Source organism: Leucopleurus acutus (genome assembly GCF_964270905.1).
Source record: "Leucopleurus acutus genome assembly, chromosome: 4".
Lineage (NCBI taxonomy): Eukaryota > Metazoa > Chordata > Mammalia > Artiodactyla > Delphinidae > Leucopleurus > Leucopleurus acutus.
Window position 1 is genome coordinate 124367105 of NC_139146.1, and position 25833 is coordinate 124392937.

General features: G+C 40.2%; 1 protein-coding gene across 1 annotated transcript in view; it reads left to right on the top strand.

Annotated features, from left to right (window-relative positions):
* Positions 1–25833, top strand: part of DCHS2 (dachsous cadherin-related 2) — a gene marked incomplete at both ends in the record, with an annotated part of 285527 nt that overhangs the window by 142212 nt on the left and 117482 nt on the right. Inside the window, one exon of the mRNA XM_082837826.1 lies at positions 10535–10766. Within this exon, the coding sequence (XP_082693952.1) occupies positions 10535–10766 (232 nt within the window). The remainder of the gene's footprint in view (positions 1–10534; positions 10767–25833) is intronic.

The window sequence follows — 25833 nt, forward strand, 5'->3', positions numbered from 1 at the left end:
CCACATTCTGGGAGGGAGTGTACATGGTGTGTGCACAACGGGAAGCACTGGGTTTGTCAGGAGGCAGAGGGGGAGAGGGAAACTCTGGGTAGGGGCCTTTATTGTGGTTTCCAAGGGAAGGAATGGGAGAGGCAGAATAAGCAAGCTTAAGACTGGCTAGATAGAATAATTTCAGTGGCCTGGGGCATAAAGCCTGTCTCTATTTATCTGGTACCTGGCTGTGGGGTGATTAGGGCAGGTGAATAGTGGCCCAGAGTGTGAGAGCCAGTAAAGGAGGTGGTTGGGAGTGTTGGTTTACATTGGAAAAGCATTCTCGCCTGACCCCCTGGCAGTCCCTCCAGGACAAGCAAGGCCCCGGATGTCAAAGCATCAGGATACAGAAAAGGAAGATGCAGCCAATGCTCTGCCCTGGTGCAGAGTCTTTCCAGAGAGGATGGCAAAGGGCTGACCTGAACCCTGGTACGCATCAGACTACACAAAAGAAAATCTTTGCAGCCACCTTGTTTCACTGCAATTTCTTGGAAATAGCACTCAGTCGTATTCAGGGAATTCACTACTCAGTTTAACTTCTGGCCCAGAATAACATCTTAAATCATCAAAGCAAGTTTGAGTCATGGTATGGGCTACTCTCAGCACTTTCTTCTCCTTTGTGTCAGGCCCCGGCGTCCCAAGAAAACTTCACTCAATACTGCTCAGTCCTGGGTAGAGTCCACATACTGTTGGTCAGGCGCCACCAATGTGCACCTACCTCCTCTTCACCCTCCTCCCCACTTTCCTCTTTGGTCATCATCTTCCTCATCTTTCTCTCTTCCTTCTGAGTCTTTTAACTCATCTCCATCATTCTCCAAGTTTACCTCCTGCAGATGCTCTTTGTTTTTGGATCCATCTCACCAAAGTCTTCCATTCTTCCATCTTGTAGAAATCAAGGCAGTACAAGTCATTGGGGATGAACTGGCAGTCACCTGCTTCAAACAAGCCCCATAAACATAGAGCAGCCTGTGCTTTTGGACTAATATGATTTTGGAATGAGGACTTGGCTCCATCAGAGGCCACTGGCTTTGTCTGAACCCTCTTCCTCCTTCCTGTTGCCTGTGGTGGAGGGCTCTTGTTCAATGGTGATCATGGTCCCATCTTCAACATCTGCCACTTTAACCCCCTCCAGGGGCTCCTGGATGCCGGCTTTCCCACATCCCCACTTGTTATCACCTTTGGGTTTCACTGTTTTTTAGTCTCACTTACGTTTTCTCTTCTCTGACCCAGGTGTCATAGAAGTACAGTTAATCAAAATCATTGCCCTTCAGGCTCTCTTCCCATTCCTCGTCACAGACACCCCCAAGGAGCAGTGTCTGATGATTCAGAACCACACCTGCCTAAACGCCAGCTCTTGGAGTGAGCTCTATTCCCCAAGGGGTACTCTGAGTCCACACCCATTTTCCTTTTCTTCCTTCCTCAGACTTTAGTTGGAGTTTATTTGAATGCAGGGTGTGTTTGTCTGCCTTTGTTGAACTTTTCCAGTAGCCTCCACAGATGAATATGGTCCTCTGCGGAGTGACAGATCTTTGGCAGCCCAGCCTGGGTGTGGCCCCATCCCTCATCGTGACAGCTTACTCCATGTGAATGTGCCCAGATTAAAGGCATACATGTCATTGTCCTGGATGTAATCCCTTGTACTGTTGTGGAAACCACCAAGAAGAGTTAGTTGTGTTTTCCAGGCTACCATCTGATACCTGCTTTGACCTAAAGGACCTCCTGATGATTTGATTTGCTCCCAGGTCTTGGGTGCCAAATTTAGGACCCAAAGATTTGTGTAGTGATAGGATCAATTCATCTTTCTCAGAATGAGCAGAGAATGACACATTCAACATTGGTGAGCGGGGGATCACAGTGTTTCTATTGTCTGAGTCTTTTTTAGCATCTAGCATTTAGAAATGGGCTATCAGAGCCTCAGGGTCTCCTCCTTCCCCAGCACTTGGACAACTTCTTCTCCATACTGGTGGCTGTCTTCTCCTTCTTGCCCATCATGAGGGTTCCCGGTGGCGGGGCCTCCAGAAGGGAGCTGCACACTCAGCCAGCCTGGAGGCAGGTCCTCTTGGGGGCAGACCTGGCGATGCATTTTTAAAGATAAATTTTAGAAGAGTCTTTCCCCGCCCCCAAACCATAGGGTTTTAACAGCTTCCTAATCTTCACCTTGTTCGGACCTGAAACTGCCTCCAGTGTCCCTAGTGTTTGCGTCAGAATGTATGAGAGCAAGCACCTTGTGTGCGTGTGTGTGTGTGTTATCCAGTGTGCAGGGTTTATGCTGTTATCAGCGTAATCTTTGTAAATTTCTTCTGTGATGAACTGTGCATTTCTACAGGGTGAAGTCTTCATCTGTCATGATTACTCTATGCAATATCTACTCACAGCACATGTTCCTAATCAAAAAGGTTGGTAAAGATGAAGATATCAAGGTTGCTAACGACTTGGTAGGCTGTCCCCTAGAAGCAATCCAGCTCCAATTTGAAAAAATTAATGAACTCAGGCAAGATATTTTAGGTCCAAGATGTTGGATTCTAGGCCATAATGAATTTAATTAAAACGATGAACTGCACCTTGACAAAGGCCTTTAACTGTACAAAATTACCTTGACAATCTATGGTTTTTCCTCTGATCCTTTCTGTTTCTAATATATGTCCTGAAAGCTCTTTGGAAGAAAATTGCTGAGAACCCATTTGCTGCTGGTTGCCAAGAGATATTTATCTATTAATAGAAGAATTCTTATTAAAATACCTAGATGTTCTGGGCTTCTTCTCTATTTATCCTTGTGATGACTGTCAATATTTTTTAAACTCAATCACTTCTATTCTACCTGTATTACTTCTGAAATAGTCTATTTTTGCTACTGCAATTGCTGCTATTTACCTCATACATAGAAGTCATGAGGATGCTATAAAATTACATGATGAAAATAAATAATTGGATTACACTGCAAGTCAAGTGATTTTTCACAATAATTGAATTATTCCATGCTTATATCTAACTCCTATTTCCTTTTACTATTCATTTTCTGCAAATGAATGTTTCTTTTTTGGTGTGTGTGTTTATTAACATTCTATCTCTATTTTTTGTGACATCCTGAACTCTGTAGCTGAAATATGTGTTTGAGATAAAGCTATTTCAACTCTTATCTCACCACTCCAGGCTTAGGGGAGGGTTGTTTCAGACTAGTAATGTAGAAAGTAGATTGACACCATTATATATATTCATGATAAAAGTTGACTATTGAAGTTATGCTGCAGAGTTTGTGTATAATGCAAATAAATCTCTGGAAGCAAACTTGCTAAGTAAAAGGGCAGACTAATTTTTTCCTTCCCCCCCCCAGCTTTATTGAGGTGTAATTAATAAATTAAAATTGTATAAATAGGTGTACAGCATGTTGTTTTGATTATATGTACACATAGTGAAATGATTATCACAATTAAGATAATTAACGTATCCATCATCAAACATAGTGAGTGGTGAGAACACTTAAGATCTACTCTCAGCAAAATTCAAGTATACAGTAGAGTATTATTAACTATAATCATTATGCTGTACATTAGGTCTCCGGAACTTATTTACTCTACGTAACTGAAACTTAGGGCATGCTCATTTTAATTTTAATAGATTATGTTATCTCATTTTCCAAAAAGAATTCAAGAGCTTATTCTTATCTTATATTTCATTGATCACAACCCTGCTACTCCAGTTTCAGGAATAAACCATTGCCCAGTTGCCCACATTTTCTAGCTAAATTGTCTTAACCATATCTCGAAATGCTTGTCTGCCATTCTTTAATACACTACCAGGATTAATTCTCAGATGTCTTAAATGCCACTTTGCCTCATTCTTACCTCTAGAAGTTTAAGCCTCCCAGCCATCCATCATCTGTATTCTCATCCCCATCCTGCTCTGTTCATCCTTTAATTTGGACCAATCTCCTACCCACCCTCCCATACTCTTCTACCACACCCTCTGGAACTCCTGGTCCATCATTTAGCAAATTCTCTTGCACACTCAGCCTGGTGTCTGACTGCTTCTTCATCTTCTTGCCCTGATCAAAACAGGCTTCCCCTGAGGATACCGATTCCTCTTTGCTCTCTCGCGCAGCAGTCCATATTCCACTAATCACAAGCTGGGAGCGAGGTGCTGAGGTGGGTGCCCTCCTGTTGCCCACTGCAGCATCCAAATCATTTTTACTCCTTTCTCCAGGACCAACTCCTTTTGAAGTTCATATTGTCAGACCACACCATGGACAATCTTTGTTGCTGCTGTCATATTCTAAACCTTGTTGTCACCAAGGACCTTTACATCTTACTCAGTCTTCCTCTCCATTACTGTTCCCTCCTGGAAACTTCACTGTCTGTTTTTCGGACCACCCAACACCCTGAGCCTCTCAATTCCTTGTCTTTCTGGTTTCCAACCTCTGAAATCTTGATGTCCAGCATGCTGTATTCTGATAAGCATTCTCATCTTTCTCTCCACTTACATAGCACCTCCACTCCCATAGAGTGATCTCCTGTTAAGACCACTAGTTTATTGACCCATCTTTAAAGTCATTCAGCTGCAAACTCCCTTTAGTTCCATTGCTCCACAGAACTTTCCAGATAAAACCCCAGCCCTATCTAAACCCGACTCTGCCTTTTCTGTACTTGCCTAAGCAGCTGAATGTGCCTGGAGAAAAATAATATACCTGCTTGAGAGAGAAGTCCTTATCTTCCTGCCAGCTATCGGCTCACATCCTTTGCCCTCTTTCCTGTTAGTAGAGTAGAGATGTCCCTGTTTGCGTTGAAAGCAAATCCCTCTGCTGTTCAGGCTCCCCCCATTCCAGCCTTCTTAAGGATCTCACTTCTGTAATGATTTTGTCAAATTCGATTGAATGTCTCCCGTAAGCCTACAGGGCATAATACTAGTGTCCTCGGGAGGGGGAAGGGTAAGCTGGAACGAAGTGAGAGAGTGGCATGGACGTATATATACACTACCAAATGTAAAATAGATAGCTAGTGGGAAGCAGCCACATAGCACAGGGAGATCAGCTTGGTGCTTTATGTCCCCCTAGAGGAGTGGGATAGGGAGGGTGGGAGGGAGACGCAAGAGGGAGGAGATATGGGGATATATGTATATGTATAGCTGATTCACTTTGTTATACAGCAGAAACTAACACACAATTGTAAAGCAATTATACTCCAATAAAGATGTTAAAAAAATAATAGTAGTGTCCCTCTTTTGAAAAAAAACCTCCTTTTGATTGCAGGTACCTTTTGAGAAAACCGTTTTCTTCCTCTTCTATCTTTCACTGCAAATCTACTTAAAATAGTTGTCTCTGTTTCCTCATTTTTCAGTCTTTCTTTGATCCATTCTTCCCATCCCACCTCTCTAGTAAAACTGCTTTTAGTAACATGATTTACATTGTGACACATCCTGGGGTTCTTTCTTTATTTTCATTTTATTCGGCTTCTCAAGCAACTTAAAATTGTCCTTTGGACACTCCTTCTCTCGGCTTTGGTGACACCATGGTTCACTGATTTTTTTTCCTTAACAAACTGGACCCTCAGTTCCCTTCACCTTTGCTTGTTGAATTATGAACTATAGACTTGAATGCATTGGCAAAAGAAAGCACAGCCCACAAAAAGCTAAGAAACGTGAAGGATAGATATTAATATTCTATTCAGGAGTCCCAGAGGCAAAAACAGAGAGCATGGGAAGCAGACAATGACCAAAATAGACAAAACAACAGGTATTTTTCCATATCCAGTGTTGGTCCTAGACAACCTCCTGCCTTCAATATTGTATGCTTTCAAGTCTGGTGATTTCCCCCAATACTCCTAACTTTCACAGCACTTCTTGAGAGGATTGGGATTCAGGTAGATTGGTTAAGAGTCTCTTACCATAATTTTAAAACCTAAATGATTAAAATTATATCAAAGTGAACCACAACTTATTGGTGGAAAGAGAAAGGATAAGACAAAGTTAAGAAATATTCATATAAAGAATTTATGAGGTGTATTAGTTACCTATTGCTGTGTAACAAATATTCCCACATTTAGCAGCTTAAAATAATACGCATTTAATATCTCATGCAGTTCTAAGGGCCAGGAACCTGGAAGCAGCTTACTGGGTGGTTCTGGTCAGGGTCTCTCAGAGGTTGCATGATCAGGACAGTCTTGAGGAGCTGGACAGAAGTTTAGTTTCAGAGGATTGGGAAGTGAACACTTGATGGAATGGAGAAAGCTTAGATTAGCTTTCACCACACTGTGCTCTGTGGGATACTTGCCTCCTGAGATGTTCCTTCCACTGAGGGTTCTGTGATAAATAAGACTGGAAAAAAGCTCAGAAATCACCCCACCTGATAGAAATGTGCCTCGGGAAGGTTCTGTGACAAGTCCTGAGGCCGAGAACCCATTTGACTTGGTTAATCCACTGTTTCCTTTTTGACTAAGGAACCTCTTTATTTGTTTATTTTTATGATGCACCTTTTTTTGCTACCTCAGGTATCTTTTTCTAAAACTTAGATTTGATCATGTCCCTTCATTCATGACAGCAATAGTGTCCCAAGTGGGGGTTTAGGAGGAAAACATTACAACTTAGAATTTCATCCTTTTAAAACTTTTGTGGTATTTTTAATATATGTAATATTTAGCATAGTAAATGAATATATAATTTAGTAGTAAATATATAGGTATTCAGGGTGTACACGCCACACTTTTTACTGAGAAAGTCTACAGGTGTGCAGAACAAAGTCTATCCTCCTTAGCATTTAGATGAGGCTCCACGAATCTGACCATCAAGGCTTTTCTTTAGATTTTTCCCGCCCTCTACTTCACCCTCCAAGCCATGCCAGTGTGCTTACCTCTCCTACAACATGACAGAGACTTTTTAAAAAAATCTTTATATTTTCTAGGATGTTATTTTTACCTGAAATATCTGTTTTTTAAATCCTATTTTTTTTTAATTTTTAAGAATTTATTTGAGCAAAAATTGATTCAAATGAGGCTGCATTCAACCAGAAGTAGTCAGGAGTGCCCCATGGACAGGAGCAGGGGAAGGATTTTTATAAATAAGATGCAGAAGCAAAGCAAGGAAATGATTGGATTGGCTGTAGCTGAAGCACTCAGATTCTAGTCCTGTTCATTGTCTTTGAGGTTTTGTTATCTACCTATAAATGGGACTGGATCCTGAATTCTTCTAGTTTCCAAATATCTGGCTATGACTCTCCAAACCACATTTCCAATTTTCTCCTACTCTTCTGATTTGGAATCACTATAACAAAGACTGCCCTAGAAACTCACCGGGAGGGACTGTACCAGGTCCTCCTCAGTCCCCAGACGGCAGCCATGCCTCAGGGCCCACATCTTCCGATTAAAAAGGGCTCCTCCAGACTCAGACCTGCACACCGCTGGAGCTCTAAAAGCCTGTTTGTTTGTGAGGACCCATCTCAAGGATCTCTTCAGCCCTGAGGCTTCCCTCCATTCAATGCTCACAGCACATCTGCATCTGAGTAATAAAGATCCACAGTCTTTTATGTGTAGTTCTGAAAGCTTTCAAGATGGAGAGTTTTGAAAACTCATTTGGTGAGAAATCTGACTTGAACCGACATGAGACTATTCATGTTTTTTTTTTTTAATCCCTCTAAATGTGTCTATTCATCCATTTTGCTGCAGAATATTAAGTGATTAAGGGCTGCCACTCCAGACCTCATTAGGTATAGACACTATATTTCTTTTATAAAACTTAAAAAATTCAGGATTCCAAGACAAATCTATCTGGTCCCAAGTATTTAGGATAAGGAGGCTGTAAAATCTTATAATTGATGGTGATTAGCCATAATAAATCCTTTCATACATATTATATCACTGCTTCCAACAACAGGCCTGCAAGGTGAACAGGCGGCCCGCTTTACAGAAGAGGCAGCTCAACCTCGGGCTCCCTGACGTTCTCGAGACTGTGGTCCCAGAGGCCGGCAGGACCAGATGTCAGGTCCAGATCTCCCGGCTCCAGATTGTCCCTCTGTGCCACAAACCCCATTGTATAGTGTTTGTCTCATAAATGTTAAGTCCTTTGTAAGCAGGACTTAATCTGAGATGGAGTCCGTGGTTGGCATTGCCCATAGCATAGTCTTTAAACAAGTTCTTCGTGAAGGGTAGAATTTATACCATAGCAATAATTTAAAGGTCTAATTTAAAAGAAGTCACAGGGGCTTTGGGGACAGATTAATCTCTGTTCCAGTTGCAGATCTGCTATTTATAGTCTCACTTACTTTGGACAAGTCACATAGGCTCTCTGTGCTTTGGTTTTCTAGTTGTAAAAGTGGGGGAAACCATAAAAATCTTTAGATTATAGATTATAACAATCGAAGGTGAAAATACACGTGAAGCACACTTAACATTCATTCACAAATGGTTATTATAAGAGGAAAGTGCCCTCACTGATACATTTAACAGATAAAAATTGGATTCATAAAAAGGAAGACTGAATCTATGTATAATACTGTTCCTGCAAAAAGATTCACTAATCTGTGACAACAAGCTCTTCACTTTGTCCATTTAATATTTTGCTTGTTTTTGGTGACATGGACTGATTGAGGGTCTTCATGGATAGCCCAGGAATGAACATCTTTGTTCTTAAAGGTCTTAAGGTGGAGTGATCTTCATTTCTTCACATGTTCCCCACTCTCTCATTTCTTCTCTTACCTGCTTTCTCAGCACCCCCGCCCCCCACACCCCAAACCTAAATGACTTCTTGAACTTGGGGAGAAATTTAAAAGAAAGAGGAAAGTAAGGATAAAAGGAAAGCAAACCTGAGAAGGAATCCAGTTTGGAGAATCAGCAGGCACAGCCTTTCCCGTCTGCTAGGAGTCAGCTTGCAGCCCCCTCGCTCCGCTCCACTCCACCTGAGGACCCACAGGTTACTTAGCTTTACTAAAGACACAGCGCCAGTCTGCATTTTAAGGATACAGACTGGATGGAACTGCCACTGTTTTTATTTTTACTGTGTTAATTTAGAACTGGCATAGGCCTGGCACTTTATTCAGCTTAGAACATGGAAAATCACACTATTTTTTAGTCTTTCTCAATTCTGTTTTAGTCCCCAGTGTCTCGGGTACATGGGCCCTCAGCGCATGAGAGGCATTTCTGGATTCGTGGTTAACTTCATCCCAAACAATACGAAATGATGCTCTCTCTCTTGCCCTTCATTACCCTCAGCTCGTGCTCCCTCCAGAGCCCACAGCAGCGTGCTCTCTTTGTCCTGTGCCAAATCTTCTTCTTCACTGCCTTTGGGTTTCCTCTTTGCTCAGTGCATCCTGCCACAGTTGGGGAGGGGGAATGTGGGGAGACAGAGAGAGAGAGGGAGGGAGGATAAGTAAGTGAGAAAACTCAGGCTGTTGTGACTTACCAAGGAATTTTGTCCAAGATGATAGTATCAAAGTGTACCAGATAGTAATAGAAAATGGTGCGTTAAGTAGGAACATATGCTTTACTTTAGAAAAGTAAAACTTGCAGAGGATTATCTTCTTCTATTGTGCTCTCTCTCCTGCTCCTTATTTTTAGATGGAGGAAACGCACACAAAAAGCCAGTATGGGATCCACTTCTCACTGTTTTATACACTATATTTCTTATCTAATACATGGAAAATTAAGAACCCCAAAACAAATCTGGCCCCAAGTCTGTAGGAAAAGTACCTTCACTGCTACCTTCTGCTCTGGACTTGATGATTTTCTGGCTTTCTAGCTGTGGTCCCAGAGGCCAGCAGGACCAGATGTCAAATCCAGATCTCCTGGCTTCTCCAGGAGGAGGAGGGTTCAAGGAGGGTTTAAGGAGGGAAGAAGGTCTCCCTCCTTCCAACCTTGCTGCCCTTCAGGGCAATCAATCTACTCCTCTGCTCAAAGCCCTCAAATGGGTCAGAGCCACAGTCCTCTCAGAGGCCCACAGATCCCTCTGTGAACTGTCCCTGCCCGTTTGATATCACCCTACTGGTTTCCTTGCTGTTCCCTGAACAGGCCTGGGATGTACTGCACTCCTGTCTCAGGGCCTTTGCACTTGCTCTTTCCTCTGTTACAATTTTCCTCTGAATAACTGAAGTCTAGCTCCCTCATATGGGTCAGTCTTTTCTTGCACCCCCCTCCAATACTCCCTTACCCTTTCTCCTTAGCAGTTAAAGATTATCTGTGGGATGAAAGTGGTTCTTTTTTTTCAGTCTTTGGACATCAGGGAAACTTTCCTTGAATATCTTTGGCCTCCACTCTGAAATTATTGCCTCTTAGGAGCCTTAAGTGGTAATCTCATTCCTATTTAAGAATCAGCATTGGAGTATAGATACCATGAACTCATAGCTCAAGGTTAAAAGTAAAATGAATATATATTTAAAGTGAATATATATATATATATATATATATATATATATATATATATATATAATTTGTTGTTTCAAAAGTCTATTCTAGGATCCTTCTCAGTTATTCTGCATCCCAGTGTTCAGGTGAGACCCATTTGTAACCACTTCTCATCCATCCAACAGGGTGGACTCAGCGCCCAAGCTTTTGTTCGTGTGGAACTGGAGGATGTGAATGATAATGAACCCGTGTTTAACCCGTCAACCTATGTGACGAGCATTAGCGGCCAGACCCAGCCAGGCACTGAGATCATCAATGTTCTTGCCTCAGACAGGGATTCCGGGATATATGGAACAGTGGCCTATGAGCTTGTCCTCGGAGACCTGTCATTCCTTTTCACCATCGACTCCACCACAGGTATGTGAGCTTGGAATCAACAGCTTCTGCATAAGAGCCAGAAAATTAGCTGAATTTGTTTTTCCTTGGCAGGGGTGTTGCAGAACTCACTTCACCTTCCATAAGGCAGCAAGGCATGCTGAAAAGAGCCGGGCTTTGTAGGTTAGGACTGGATCTGATTCCCAGCTTTGCCTCCTCTTGGTCTTATGACCTTCATTGGCCTCAGTCATCATTTCAACATACAAATACACCCTACTAGTGTAAAGAGCATTGTACGGACGTCCAAAGAAATCCCTTTCTGGTACTAGGTCTGGCATTCCCTTAATCTCTTTGGGTCTTAGTTTCCTTGTTTTTGAAATGATACCTAAAGCTCCTTTTAGTTCTCTAATATGGTAATTGTGTACCTGCCAAAAAAGTCCAATGGGCAAACAATCTTTCAGAAATAATCAATATTTAAGAGGTTACTTCCTCTTCCTATTAGTTTGTTGTTAACAAAAATAAGTTTGAAATACTTGGTGACAATATTTGGTTACAATATTTGGTATTTTATAACCAACATTTGGTTATAAAATTTCAAGTGTATAATATTACATTATAATCCTATGGAGATATTACAGGTATTTTGCCCAAAAATGAGGCTGCAAAGAAAAAGAAAATTTTTTTTTCCTTTTGCTTTTTTACTTTTACAAAATATTTTATTTTATTTATTGTAGTAAGAACATTTAACCTGAGATCTGCCCTTTGACACATATTTCAGTGTACAGTACATTATCAGTGACAAGAGGTACAATGTTGTACAGCAGATCTAGGGTTTATTATTCATCTTGCTTAACTGAAACTTTATGCTCATTGACTAACAACTTGCCATTTCTCCCTCCTCGCTGGCCCCTGGCAACCAGCTTTCAACTCTTGGATCTTATGAACTTGCCTATTTTAGATCTTTCATATGAGTGAAATATGTAGTATCTGTCCTTCTGTGGCCAGCTTAGTTCACTTAACATCATGTCCTCCAGGTTCATCCATATTGTCCTGTGTTGCAGAAAGTCCTTCTTTTTGTCAAGGCTGAATAATGTTCCATTGTAGGTATATGCCACATCTTCTTTTTACATCCATCTGTTGATAGACATTTAGGTTTTTTCCGCAACCTGGTAATTGTGAATAGTGCTTCATTGAGAATGAGAGTGCAGAGATCTCCTCAAGAATATATTTCTTCTTAAAACACCTGCTCTGAGCATGGTTGGAATGTGTTTCTGTTGTGATGATGATGATGTCAGGTGCTACACTAGGCAGTTCTGTACGTTGTCTCATTGGATCTGTACAACATCCTTTGCAACGACAACGTTCATTAGCAACAAACAATAATTTACACAGGGAATCTGATCTACCGAGTTAGTTTGCCCTCTCAACGAGCCCCATTAGGTAAAGAGTCATTGCTTCTTACCTGGTAAGTGTACTTCACCTGGCATGTATGACTGGCTGGGGGATTAGTCGTTTACAATGGCAGTCTTTACAAGGCAAAACTTTCCTTGGTCAAAATAATCCACTGATGTGTGGCCCTTTTAACATTTCAAAGATCAGAAGAAAATACATTTTTAGGAAATTAGTCTACTTATCTTGGTTTTTTCTAAATTCATCTAAACTGAGGACCTTAGCTATTTAAATGGTCAGGCCCTCCAGGGCACTAGCATTGCCAAAAATATATAGGTCAGCCAGTAATCAGGGCACAGGATCTAAAAGCATTTAGCAGATTGTTTTTAAAAGACATCAACACACTCATCCTCAAGTTTCCCCTGGATGATCTTGAAGAATGAGCTATACTGTGTTGTGTTTTTAAGAGATATTTCTGTTGCTGTGCTGGCTTCAGTCAGCCACAGGCTTCCACTCCTGGCACGGGCATTAGACAAATGCCATTGTTAATCAGGGAGAACACTTTAAGTAGGTTATTATCTAGGGAAGTATGGTATTTTTTTTAAAGCAAAGACCAACTTCATAAGGGAAGTAACCTTGGGTTATTATTGTTGGCAATTTCGATGTTGCTGCATTTAGGGTGAAAACATTCTCAGTCTTACAGTGCTGAGAATGTGGTTGCACCTAATCACAACTCATGAGAAAGTCATAAGAGCTGGTAATGCTTTACTTTAACCTTTAGAAGAGAATGAAACAGTATCATGATTAACTATGGGAAAAAGTTGCCTAGTGAACAGGTAGTCTCCAATTTGAACAGTTGAATTTTTCATCTGTTGGTTGACTACAACTATGGACACATTTTCTATTTTGTACATAATAGTTAGGCCTCTAGGCCATGCCATAAAAGTCAGTTTAACTGTTGATGTTCTCAAAGAATAGAACAAGGAGCTGTATTGAAATATGGTTTTCCTCTTCTGGATCTGTGTCTTTGTTGAATCTATAAAAGGCTGGGCTTTCTTGCTTTCACTATAAAGGCCTGTGTCTACAGAGCCTGTCAGTGTAAACATAGTCTCAAGAAATTGCCTCTGTCCATAAATATATGTGGAATAAATGAATAAATGACCTTTAGAAATAATTGGAAAGTGATTTAAATCCTTATTGCATCCTCTTAAGAAATTGCAAGGCAGTATCATTGATAACACAGAGCAAACCTTCATTTAAAATCCTCTTTCCCTATCGCAGCATGGCGGGGACACTAGGGCCTACCCCCACTTTCCCCAGAATTCTCCCAAATTCCCTCTCCAGTGTAACTGTGCCAGCTCTTTTCTAGGTATACAAGTATACAAACTAAATACACACACACACACACACACATACACACACATGCATATAGTTGTACATAGTTATATAGTAGAGGAGAAGATTGAGAATTGATAGCCAATTTATACATTATCACTTCTTGAAATACTCTAAAATTCTCTCTTAGAGACATTCATTCATTTTCTCATTGGTTCCTTCGTGCTTTCATTTTGAGGCTTCCTATATTAGACATGCTATTTTATAAGCTTACATACTTTGTGTTATAGCCTCAAGTGTTCATGAAGACGAGATTTTCCATTGATCTGTTTGTGCCACAACCAAGACTCGTGCATTAAAAATAGAGCTTTTGGACTTACTGTGTTCATCTGGGAAGAAAAACATTTTGGAGAAAACTGGAGAGTGTGTGGTGATGTCCTAGTTGTTTTCTCTTTTGGGTTTATCTTCCTGTTCTGTTTCTGGCTTTCTAAGTGTGTTGTTGGTTCAAAGAACATTTTTGTATAACGGGTTTCGGCACCAGGAGAGAGAGATCGACTTAAGCCTTCGTTTCTGTTATTCTCAGTTAGTGGGTTCTTTTGATGTGGGCACGAGGCAGACCACACTGTTTTGAGTTTTAAAAGGAGGAAACACAAGAAGCTTATTTATTAATAGCTCTTTTTCATGTATTTTTAATCCCATTTTTTGAACTACAGGTTGATTTTTTTCTACATTGTGTGAAGTAGTCTCTTTAGTAAATAAAAGGAGCAATTTTTAGCTTTTGTGTTGTCCTATATATTTAGTAATTTTACTCTGCAACAAACATTACTTCTAATTCAAATTATTTTAAGGTGACAGGTTTCAAGCATTTGTGTGGGTCATTTATTATTGCCCAGTTACCTCTTTTGCTAGGGCTACCTGTGGTTAAATTTTTGTGATTTATCTCATGTTAATGATATACAGAAAAGTCAAAAGTTCTGAAAAGAAAGGCAGAAAATGGAAGCAAGTTCATTGTTTCCACAGATATGAACCAAGCAGTGCTATCGGTGTTTGGGATACATCAGTGTATAAGACAGACAAAAATTCCTGCTTGCTCTCATATATCTGACAATAGACCTTACGTTGCCTCGCTTATTGCCTGTCCTGGGTTTAGTTGTGGTGCACATAAAAGCCAGGTTGAATACCATGGAAAAACAAGGAATTAAAAGGGCAACTGAATGAGTTAAACCAGCCCTGCCTCTGTGTTTAGTTGTAATCTCTTGTTTGTTCAGAGTGTGTGGATTTTAACAGGGATTGTAAGTAATGTAGCACAAAGTCTGTTTTTATCTCAAGGGCAGATTCTTTTCTAATGTTAGTTTTACACTCAGTATTCATACCTTGTAATGATTCTCATAATTCTTCATGATTGTCACTTTCCTACATTCAGAGCATTCTGATATATAGTTAACACATTAATACCATACCTTATTTCATATGGGATGTGAACTTGCTCATGCCCCCAAAAAGTGACTTTCTTTCATTTGCAAGACAGAGACTAAAATTAATCATGAGCACCTAATCAGTGTATGTCACTTTCATGGGAAACAAAAGCATGTTAGAGGGTTTTCTCATTAGTTTTTCCAGTATAAGATCACAGACTCTTGGAGATGGAAGGGACCTTACAGATCAGCTCCCTCATTTAGTGGAGGAAGAAATTGAGGCAGAAAGGGATTTAGTGACTTCCCTAAAGGTACACAGTTGGTAAATGGCATAATAGGACTTGAACCCCATCTTAGACCTGTGATCTGTCCCTATACTGTTCCATCTCAGACAATACTTTTTGACATCCTTTCCATATATTGCCTATTTGAGCCTTACATCAACATATGACATAAGCAAGGCAGATGTTTTTATGCCCATCGTAAATTAAGAGACTGAAAACCCTAAGAGACTTAGTGATTTGCTCAAGGAGTTAGTAGTACTCCTGACACTTTTACTTCTCGAATTTCCATTTCAAAGCTCTTTCCATGGGACTTCCCTCGTGGCACAACAGTTAAGAATCTGCCTGCCAATTCAGGGGACACAGGTTCAAGCCCTGGTCAGGGAAGATCCCACATGCCGAGGAGCAGCTAAGCCTGTTTGCCACAACTACTGAGCCCACGTGCCACAACTACTGAGCCCATGTGCCACAACTACTAAAGCCCATGTGCCTAGAGCCCGTGCTCCACAAGAGAAACCACCGCTATGAGAAGCCCTCACACCGCAACAAAGAGTGGCCCCATCTTGCTGCAACTAGAGAAAGCCCATGCGCAGCAACAAAGACCCAACACAGCCAAAACTAAATAATAAATAAATTTATATATAAAAAAAAACTCTTCCCATGATTATGGTTTTTAAAAAAAAAACTAAAGACAAAGCTAAGATAAATGTAAGTTCCATTGATTCAACTAAATAAGATAGAAATGATCTCTCATTGTGACTTCCTATATAAGCCTATTTGAGATAATAATTATTCTGTTGATTTATTTACTCTTTTCAGTTGAATAAATAGAATTCAGTGGAATCTTCCAAAATAGGTACATTTTTCTTAAGAACTGTTTTAGTTGTCAGTATGAGATAGACAAATTCAAAATATTCATCCTACTCCTTTCAGCCAATGCAGCTTAGTTACCCAGACTTGTGTGGAAAATAAAGAGTACAATATCATCTATTTGGTGAATAAGCTTCTATATTCTCACAAAAGGAATATAGGAAGGACACCATAAATATCAATAATCAATAAGAAATTGATATTGATATCCTATAGTTTTTGGTCTGTCTCTGTTTTTGAGAAAATTACAGACTCCATGTTTGGTGAAGGTCATGATTTTGTGCTTATTTTTGTTCTTTTTTAAAAAAAGTTTTTTTGGGTTGTGTTGGGTCTTTGTTGTTGTGCTCAGGCTTTCTCTAGTTGCAGCAAGCATGGGCTACTCTTCATTGTGGTGCGTGGGCTTCTCATTGTGGTGGCTTCTCTTGTTGAGGAACACGGGCTCTAGGCATGCGGGCTTCAGTAGTTGTAGCACGCAGGCTCAGTAGTTGTGGCTCGAGGGCTCTAGAGTGCAGGTTCAGTAGGTAGTTGTGGTGCATGGGCTTAGTTGCTCCACAGCATGTGGGATCTTCCCAGACCAAGGATCGAACCCGTGTCCCCTGCATTGGCACGTGGATTCTTAACCACTGCACCACCAGGGAAGTCCCTTATTTTTGTTCTTAACTATCCCATAGCTTTCACTTTTAGTAATGACCTATAGGTTATTTTCTAACTACGAAGTACTACTTTGGTGAAGAGTATCCCATCTTTTCTAGGAAGCTTGATTCTAAAAGTATTGCTTAATTAGTAGAAGAACATGCTTTTATTTGTATATCAGATTTAAGAAAAGACCTTTGTCTTTAAGTTCTTTTATTAGTCTATCAATTAAAAAAAATCATCCCAGCAATTTCCTCTATTTAAATAAGTGACAAGATAAATAGCATAGACAAATACTATTGCACATTATAATTAGTATGTATAACTCTAAGCACTACAGTAGCTAAAACTTAAAATAAGTAGTGCTCTGTAAGTGAATCAACATCTATTGTTTAAAGTTAAAATTGATCCCCTGAACTGGTGGTTAATGATAATTTGCAAGTGTCATGAAAAAAATGAGAGCCAAATAATCACTGTACTTTAAAGTCTTAAAATATAATGTCATAAGTCTTAAGCTGGCTAATATACAGGTAAAGAGAGCTATTGATTTTACTTACTGTTTTATTATTTATTTTGTATATATATAATATGCAATATATATATATATTTTTTACAGCTACATTTTCTGGTCCATCAGCTTTTAGTAGACAGCTTAGTCTATTTAAGAATGTTGAATTCAAGTAAGTGAGTTTTCTAGCTCCTCTTTATACTTGAATGTTTTTAGAAGTGAATGTTTTGAAATATTCCGCATATAGAAGGGCACACTTAATCTTAATACTCTCCTCTTCTAAGTGGTGACTGTTCATTCAAAGAAACTTACTAGCTTCTTACTGGTCTCTAGTAGAAACTGTTTCACTGCACAAAGTTGGCTTTGCAAGCCAAAAAAGTAGTCCTTGGCTCAGAAGAAGCCTAGTAAAATTCATACATATAGGCATGAGACGGAACTTGTTCAACTATAGAAAGACAGATTTGGTTATCTCACCTCCCTGCCTAAAATCTTTCGATGACTTTCCATGGCTCTTTGGCCGGAAACCAAATCCTTGTTATGGTCTCCCAGGCCCTTCATGACCTGCCCTCCTTTCCCCTGTGGCCTGAGCTCCAGTAATTCTCTTTAATCTTTGTGCTCATTCCTTTTTTTTCCGGTACGCGGGCCTCTCACTGCTGCAGCCTCTCCCGTAGCGGAGCACAGGCTCCGGACGCGCAGGCTCAGAGGCCATGGCTCACGGGCGCAGCCGCTCCGCGGCATGTGGGATCTTCCCGGACCGGGGCACGAGCCCGTGTCCCCTGCATCGGCAGGCGGACTCTCAACCACTGCACCACCAGGGAAGCCCTGTGCTCATTCTTTACACCAACTATTTCTTCCCCTTCTCTTCCTCCTCCTCTTTCTTCCTCCTTCTCCTTTCCCTGAGCCCACCATGCTTCCCTTCATAGGCACGTCATGCATTTTCCCTTCTGCACAGAACATTTGATGGCTCTCTATCCTCTTCTCTTCCCACACTCACATATTCACCTAGATAATGTCCTAACTCATCCTTCAGAGCTCAGGTTATAGGTCACTTTTTCATGGAGGTGTTTTCTGACGATTCCCTCCCCAAGCACATTAAATCGGGTCCCAGTTTATATTCTAGCACAGCTTCTCTTTATATTATAATTACATATTTTTTGATTATATGATTAATGTCTGTGCCCTGCAGACACGGTCTATTTTGCTCCCTACCGCCTTTCCAGTTACTAGCACATTTCCTGGAATGTAGATGGTACACAATAAATGGTCGTTGATAGAAAAAAGGAAAGAATGAGATGGAGCTGTTGTCACGAGAAAGCTTGCAGTCCAGCTGAGTCGACAATAATAGCGCATATAATATACAGAGAAGAGATCGGTGGGTGCCGGAGCTGGGGGTGGAGTGGGGCAGGTGACGTGGGTGAAGGGGGTTAAAAGGTACAAACTTCCAGTTATAAGATAATAAATCCTGGGGATTTATGTACAGCATGGTGACTGTAGTTAACAATATTATATTGTATATTTGAAGGTTGCTAACAGAGTAGATCATAAAAGTTCTCATCACAAGGAAAAAATTTATAAATATGTGTGGTGATGTATGTTAACTAAATTTATTCTCATAATCAGTTCACAATACATACATATATCAAATTATCATGTTGTACATCTAAAACTAATACAATAGTACATAGTCAATTATATCTCAATAATAAATAAATTAAAAAATCATATTATGAAATTACAATAATTTTTAAAGTTTAATACTGGAAAAGAAATAGATACTCAGTCCAGACCAGAGTACAGAAAACTATGGAAACATATGTGGAAATATAGGAAAAAAATATATAGAAGAAGGCCAGACTCAATAATTACATTCCGAAGGTCAAGTATTGAGAGTATGGCCACACACTGTAGTATAGTTATTTGACCAAAAGAAGCCCAGCTGTCTGGCTCCTAAGAATCTTCAACAGATGGCATTCCATACTTAAATTATTTTATCTTCAGGCTTACATTAAGCAAGCTCTTTCTTTTGATGTATCAAACTGAATGCCAATTACCAGGTTATAGTGAAAAACCGTAACCGTCACAGGAACTGAATTCTTAAGGTTTCGTGTCCAGCTTGCCTTCTCCGCTCAGGCACACTATGGAGAAAGCCAAATCAGTCTGGGAAAGTTTACAGAGAAACGTTGATTTTTAAAGAAGGGAATGAGATAATGTTAATGTTTAGTGGTACCAGATTAAAATAGCCGGATGGATCTTCTCCGTAATAAAGATGCTCTTGCCAGTAGAACAGAACTGTGAAGGCCTGCTGACTCACAGTGCTCTGCGTTACTCTGCTGTTCACTGGGAGGGAAGTACCTGAAGGCTGTTCCCACTTCTCTTTTACAGCCTGGGCCTGAATTTGTGTGCCTAACATTTACCTCTCTTTTGCCTACTTTTTCTGGACTCGTCGTCAACCCTCTGGGTTAGAACATTTAAAAGATACATTTCAGATACAATCAAGTGTGTAAGCCATAGACTCCCACTGTCTCATGTCTCATTAAGGTGACTTTGCATTTGTCTTCCCTGAAACAGAAATTCTAAGAGTAAACTCCACGTATTGATGACATGAGGACCACAGGGAGAGCAGACCTTCAGAAGAGAACTTGGGAGAATCTAGAGTAGTCGGGGAACTTGAGCTGAACCTCACAGGAGGGCTCAGATTTGGATATGCAAGTGGGGGAAGAACGATAGTGATTCAGGAGAAGTGAAGAATATAAATGAAGATGTGGAGAGGGAGATTAGTAAGCATTTGTAACAAGAAATGAAAATGGAAGTTAGGGCTGAGTTACTAAGATATATACCAGAGGAATCCTGTGCAGGATTATTTACAAAGGAGGGAACTGAAAAGCAGTTTGATTTTTCTACTGAACTTTACCCACCTTGTCAGAAGTATAAAGGTTTCTAAATTGGAGATAAAAGGGTTGATAATTTGGAGAGAGCTGCTGTGGATTTGTGGGTTACCCCCAGGTGGGGTGCCTGCACTTCACCAGTCAGAGAACTGAGTATTAACCCCTGTGGTTCGGGGCTAACAGACTCAAGTTTGTCTCTCTGAAAAATCTAGAGCAGGAATGATGGACGGTGGAAGAAAGGAGGGCTTTCTATGGTGAAGATAAGCCGTTCCTGGAGTTTGTGGGGCCCGTGGTCCTCTGGGGTGGAGACAGCTGGTGTGGAGCTGTTTTAGGTCCTGCCCACTAAGGCCAGAGGGAGAGGTCTGAGCTCTGTTAACTTTTCAGGAGGCAAGGAAGCAGTAAGTGAACAGTCTGAAGAGAGATATGTTAAGGTAGCCTCACATTAGAAGATGGAAGGTTTCTCCAAAAAAGCCACAAAAACACTAGTGATAGAAGGTGGTTTCTAAACAACTGCCCAGGCGGAAGAGCACTGACGCTACATCACTGCGATGGTGCCTGTCCAGTGAGAATGTTCCCAATCTTCTCCCATCCCCTCCATTCCCCCCAGGTGCACCGAGATGGTTCAGAAACTCATATTAGCTATATGAGGAAGAGAGAGAGAAGCAGCCAGCGACTTCTGACTTACAGCATGTGCTCCACCTGACCTTTATTTTTTTTTGCCTTAAATTATACCTATTTATTTATTTATTTTTAATTTTATTGGAGTAGTGTTGCTTTACAATCATGTGTTAGTTTCAGGTGTACAGCATAGTGATTCAGTCATACATACATATATTCATTCTTTTTCAGATTCTTTTCCCCACCTGAACTTTAACTCAAGTTTACACTTTGATTCTTCTAAAGACATTTATATTCTAGTTATTAAATTGAGACTGTTTTGTGACTTAAGGTCACAGAAAGAACTTTAATTGGTTGCTAGTGATTGTGGAGGTGGTAGGAGATTCCTGAATTTTCACGTAGGGGCAGGAGAAGAACAGGTGGCCATACAAAATAAATCAAAATAGGTAAAAAGAAATTTCACATCATCCTATACTGTGAATATAGGCTACAAACTAGTGTGAAGTTTGGCTTATGTTTAAGAATTCTCAAAGGAAATTTTTACCCCTCTGTTCTGCACCAGGTTTCAAGTCATAAAATTTCACTGGGGAGGCAGGGGTTTATTTCTAGCTCCCTCTTACACTGAAAGTTTTGTGGATCTAATTTTATTGGTGGAAGTCCTGCAAGACTCTCCCTCTCCAACCTGCTCCCATCCCCAAGGGCCCTGGTCTTGTCTTCTGCCCCCAGAGTTCCACAAAATCATTAAAAGAAAAGTTCAAGGACACTAGGGTTTGGTAAATACACTGAAGGCCAAAGCCAAATTCAGTATGCTGCATATGCTCTGGGTTCCTGACATCACTTAATTTTTTAACTTCTTTACTGTCAATTTTTAAAATGTACTTAAGAGGTTATGTTTTTATTTTTTTGCAGCACTTGCTTTCAAGGGGAGGGTTGGTCATTGTATTTAGTATCAGAAAACAGTTGTTCTCTTTAGTAATTCTTTCAGTGATAGTTTGTAAGAAGTAAATTATCTAACTGTCTTGGTCTTATTTTATGCTTGTGATAGTTAATTTTATGTGTCAACTTGGCTAGGCTATGGTACCTAATTTTTGGTCAAACACCAGTCTAGATATTGCTGTAAAGGTATTTTTTAGATATGATTAACATGTAACTCAGTAGTATTTGGGCAAAGCAAATAATCTTCCATAATGTGAGTGGGTCTTCTCTGATCAGTTGAAGGTCTTAAGAGAAAAGACTGATGTCCTCCCAGGAAGAAGTAATTCTACCTCTAGACTGCTTTCCAACTCAAGACTGTGACATTGACTCCTGTAGAAATTTCTAGCCTTCCAGCCAGCCCTACAAATTCAAGACTGACCACCCCCACATGAGCCAATTCCTCCAAATAAATCTCTCTCTCTCTTCTCTCTTTCCCTGTCTCTCCCTCTCTCTTTCCTTATCTCTCTCCCCCTCTTTCCCTGTCTATCTTCTCTCCCCCCATCTCTATCTCTGTCTCTGTCTATCTATTTCAACTATTCATTTTTGCTTCTCTGGAGAACCCTGACTGATCCAACGTTCCTCCTGTAAAATAGTTTACCTGGGGCTTCCCTGGTGGCTCAGTGGTTAAGAGCCACCAGTGCAGGTGACACAGTTTCGAGCCCTAGTCCGGGAAGATCCCACATGCCACAGAGCAACTAAGCCCATGCGCCACAACTACAGAGCTCGCGCAGCTAGAGCCCGTGCTCTGCAATGAAAGAAGACACCACAATGAGAAGCTCACACACCGCAATGAAGAGTAACCCCTGCTCACTGCAACTAGAGAAAGCCCATGTCCAGCAACAAAGACCCAGTGCGGCCAAAAATAAATAAATACATTAAAAAAAATAGCTTATCTGAGTAGAAAATTCTAGGTAGGCAATTGTTTTCTTCTGTAACTTTCACAATATTACTTCATTAACTTCTGACCTCTGTTGTTGCCATTGAGAAGTCTGTTGTCAAAGAATTGTTCCTTTATATGTTCTCAGTTTTTCTTCTCTTGTTGCTGCTATAAGATTTTATCTTTGTCTCTCTTTATTCAGAAATGTCACTGATGTATCTAATTATCAGCTTCTCATTTTCCTGTATATGAGAATCATTCCCCTCAGAAGTACCACCATCAGCCACACTGGTCTTGCAGTCCCCCTTGGGTGGTAAGCACCACCCTCACTGTGCCTTCTCAAAGGTGATCTGAGGGTAGATTTCTAGGTTTTGAACATGAACAATTTACTGTTAGATAAATATTGCTAAAAGTGCCTTTTGGACAGTGTACATCCATACCACACCCTTTATTAACCCTGCATAATATCACTTAAAAGTTTTAGCAAACATTAGAGGTGAAAACAAGAGGTAATTATTTTTATTTTGCATTTGTTATTTTTAATGAGTTTGAGCATTATCATATTTATTCATACTTTATTCTTTCTTATCTGAGTTATCTGCCCTTATCCACTGCTACCCTAACTTTTGGCTTATCTGTATTTTTTCATCTTAGTTACAGAACTCTCCAGTTATTATGTATACTAAATTGTTGTTTATATATTTTCAAAATGTTTTTTGATTTTATTTATAAACCATGGAGTAAACTAATGAATAAGTGAATGAATGATAAGAAAGACAAAAACCATTAAAGTACAATGTAGTAAATGTATGATAGGCACATGTACTCAGGCCACTGTGGGATCCTGGAAGAGTGGTCTCTGAAAGAGAGTGGAAGGTAAGAGAAGGTCATCTGCGCCAGGTGAAAGTTGAGCTGTGCTTTAAAACATGAGTAGAAATCATTGTCAGAGAAGATGAAGTTATTCCAGGAAGGGGATGCAGCAATCCAAAGGGAAAAGCAAGATCTATTCTGGAAATTAGAAAGAGTTGGCTGTGCCAAGAGCAAAATGTCCTGTACAGAGAGAATGGTGAGATGGGGCCACAGAGATGCAAAAGCGCTAATTGTGTGGCTTGGTTATTACGATAAAGCATTTGAACTTCCCCTGAAAACTGGGGGAAGCACTGATAGGCCGAGATTTGGATCTTAGGAAGACTATCCTAATACAAGTATGAAGAATGGTTTAGAAGGAGTCAGTCTGAAGGCCGGAAGACCAGCTTATGGTCTAGTTGAGGCAGGCATTAATCTTTTCATTGTCATAATCATCAAGAGTGGAAAATAAAACTCTTAAAAAAGTCTCAATGATTAAAATTGAGTTAACTCTAGTAGATTCTGTGCCCAGGGAGTGGGGGGTTATTGGGGTAGAGAGACTTTTCATTTTCTTCTGTAGACAGACACTTTTGCATTATTTGAGTTTTATTTTTTAATCAAGCCAAGACTTTAATAAAAGAATTCTGAAGCTAATCAATAACGGAAGGGAAAGACCTGACTTAGAAATTAGTGTGATGAGTATTGAGTGCTTTGGTGGACCAGCAAATCAGTGTGAACCCCGATTTTAACATGGCTGCTAAAAGTGGGTGTGATAATACTTGGTTACATTAGTATTTTATAAGTATTCCAATAAAGAATGTTTATACTCTTCTTTGTTATAGTCAGATTGTTATCTGGAACCATGTGTTCCTGGATCAACTTGGAGAACGTTCAGGAGAAAGGAACTGCAAGAGAAATGACATAAAATCATGTCAGATAAGAAAATGGGGATGCTGTGCCTGGAGCAGGTCTGATGAGATATTTGGCTTTGGTTATTGATGATGTGTTTGCCAAGGAGAAATAAGACAGATTCACTAAATTTCTAATGGAAATAGGAACAAGGAATTGGAGTTATAAGAGGGAAGATTTGATTTAAAAAAAGAAAGAAATCAAATGGGCGTCACCTTTTTTATGCCTAGAAAACTGATAATTCTGATGTTTTTGCAAGCTTCTCATAAACTGGCAAAACTGCAGTAGTCCTTCATTTAACTAATACTTACGGCCAATTGTGTTGTGATAGATTCCATACAGTTCAGCCACATTTATTTATTTGTAAATTCATTTAAAAGTTTGTCTGTTTTTCTTTTTTGTTAACTACAACTAACATTTTCATTTCTAAGTTGGTTATCTATTTTCATGTCTTCACACTAACACACCAGTGGGTGGTGTTAGCCATATTAAATGATTGGTTTTCTCAGCATTACTGGATCTCTCCCCAACTTATCCATTAAGACCTTCTCCTCTTACAAACACTCTGTGTATAAGCCTAACTTATCCCCATGGTTTTAACATTTTTGAAGTTTTCCTACCCACAGACATTGATATTATACCCTCTCATCAATAACAAAAAAAATGGAGTTCCTTGAAAAAAAGTGCTGCACTCCATGGTCTTGTTCAGGACAAATGGCAAATACGCCAGAAGATAAAACTTTAATTTCATCTGTGGATTTAGGGTCCTGGTGCCTGGGTAGATTGTGATCACCCAACAACCCTGCATTAGCTTAGACTACATTGGATTACGGGTATACTCTGCTAGTCCATCATCCTGGGCTGCTGATGTCGTAGGAAGGCCTAACAAAGGCAACAGTTTTTGTTTTTCTGGTGAATTGATATTCTTCCAAGATGTCTAATATTTAAGCTCTGGAAATATTGCTTACTTGACAGAATTTGGACCATCATTTTGCAAATATGCTCCAGTTCTTTGATTGGAAAGTAGATGTATCAAGGTTCTCCAGAGAAATGGAACCAACAGGAGATATATAAATATAAAGACATATAAAGATAAATATAAAGAGATTTATTGTAAGGAATTAGTCCTGTGATTATGGAGATTAACAGGCCCCAAGATCTGCAGGTGAGTTGGTAAACTCAGGATCCAGAGAACCAATGGTGTAGCTCGAGGTTGAAGGCTGGCAGTCTCAAGACTCAGGAGGAGCCAGGATGTTTCAGTTCAATTCCAAAGGAAGGGAAAAAAACCAATGTCCCAAGTCTAACAGAGTACGGCAGGAGGACTCTCTCTTACTTGGGGAGGACCAGCCCTTTTGTTCTAGTCAGGCCTTCAACTGATTGGATGAGGCCCACCCACAGCAGGGAGGCCAATATGCTTGACTCAGTCTATCCATTTGGGTTAATCTCACCCAAAAACACCCTCACAGAAACATGCAGCATAATGTTTCACTGAATATTTGGGCACGCCATGGTCCAGTCAAGTGGACACATAAAATTAACCATCACAGTAGCATTAACAGATCAGGTGT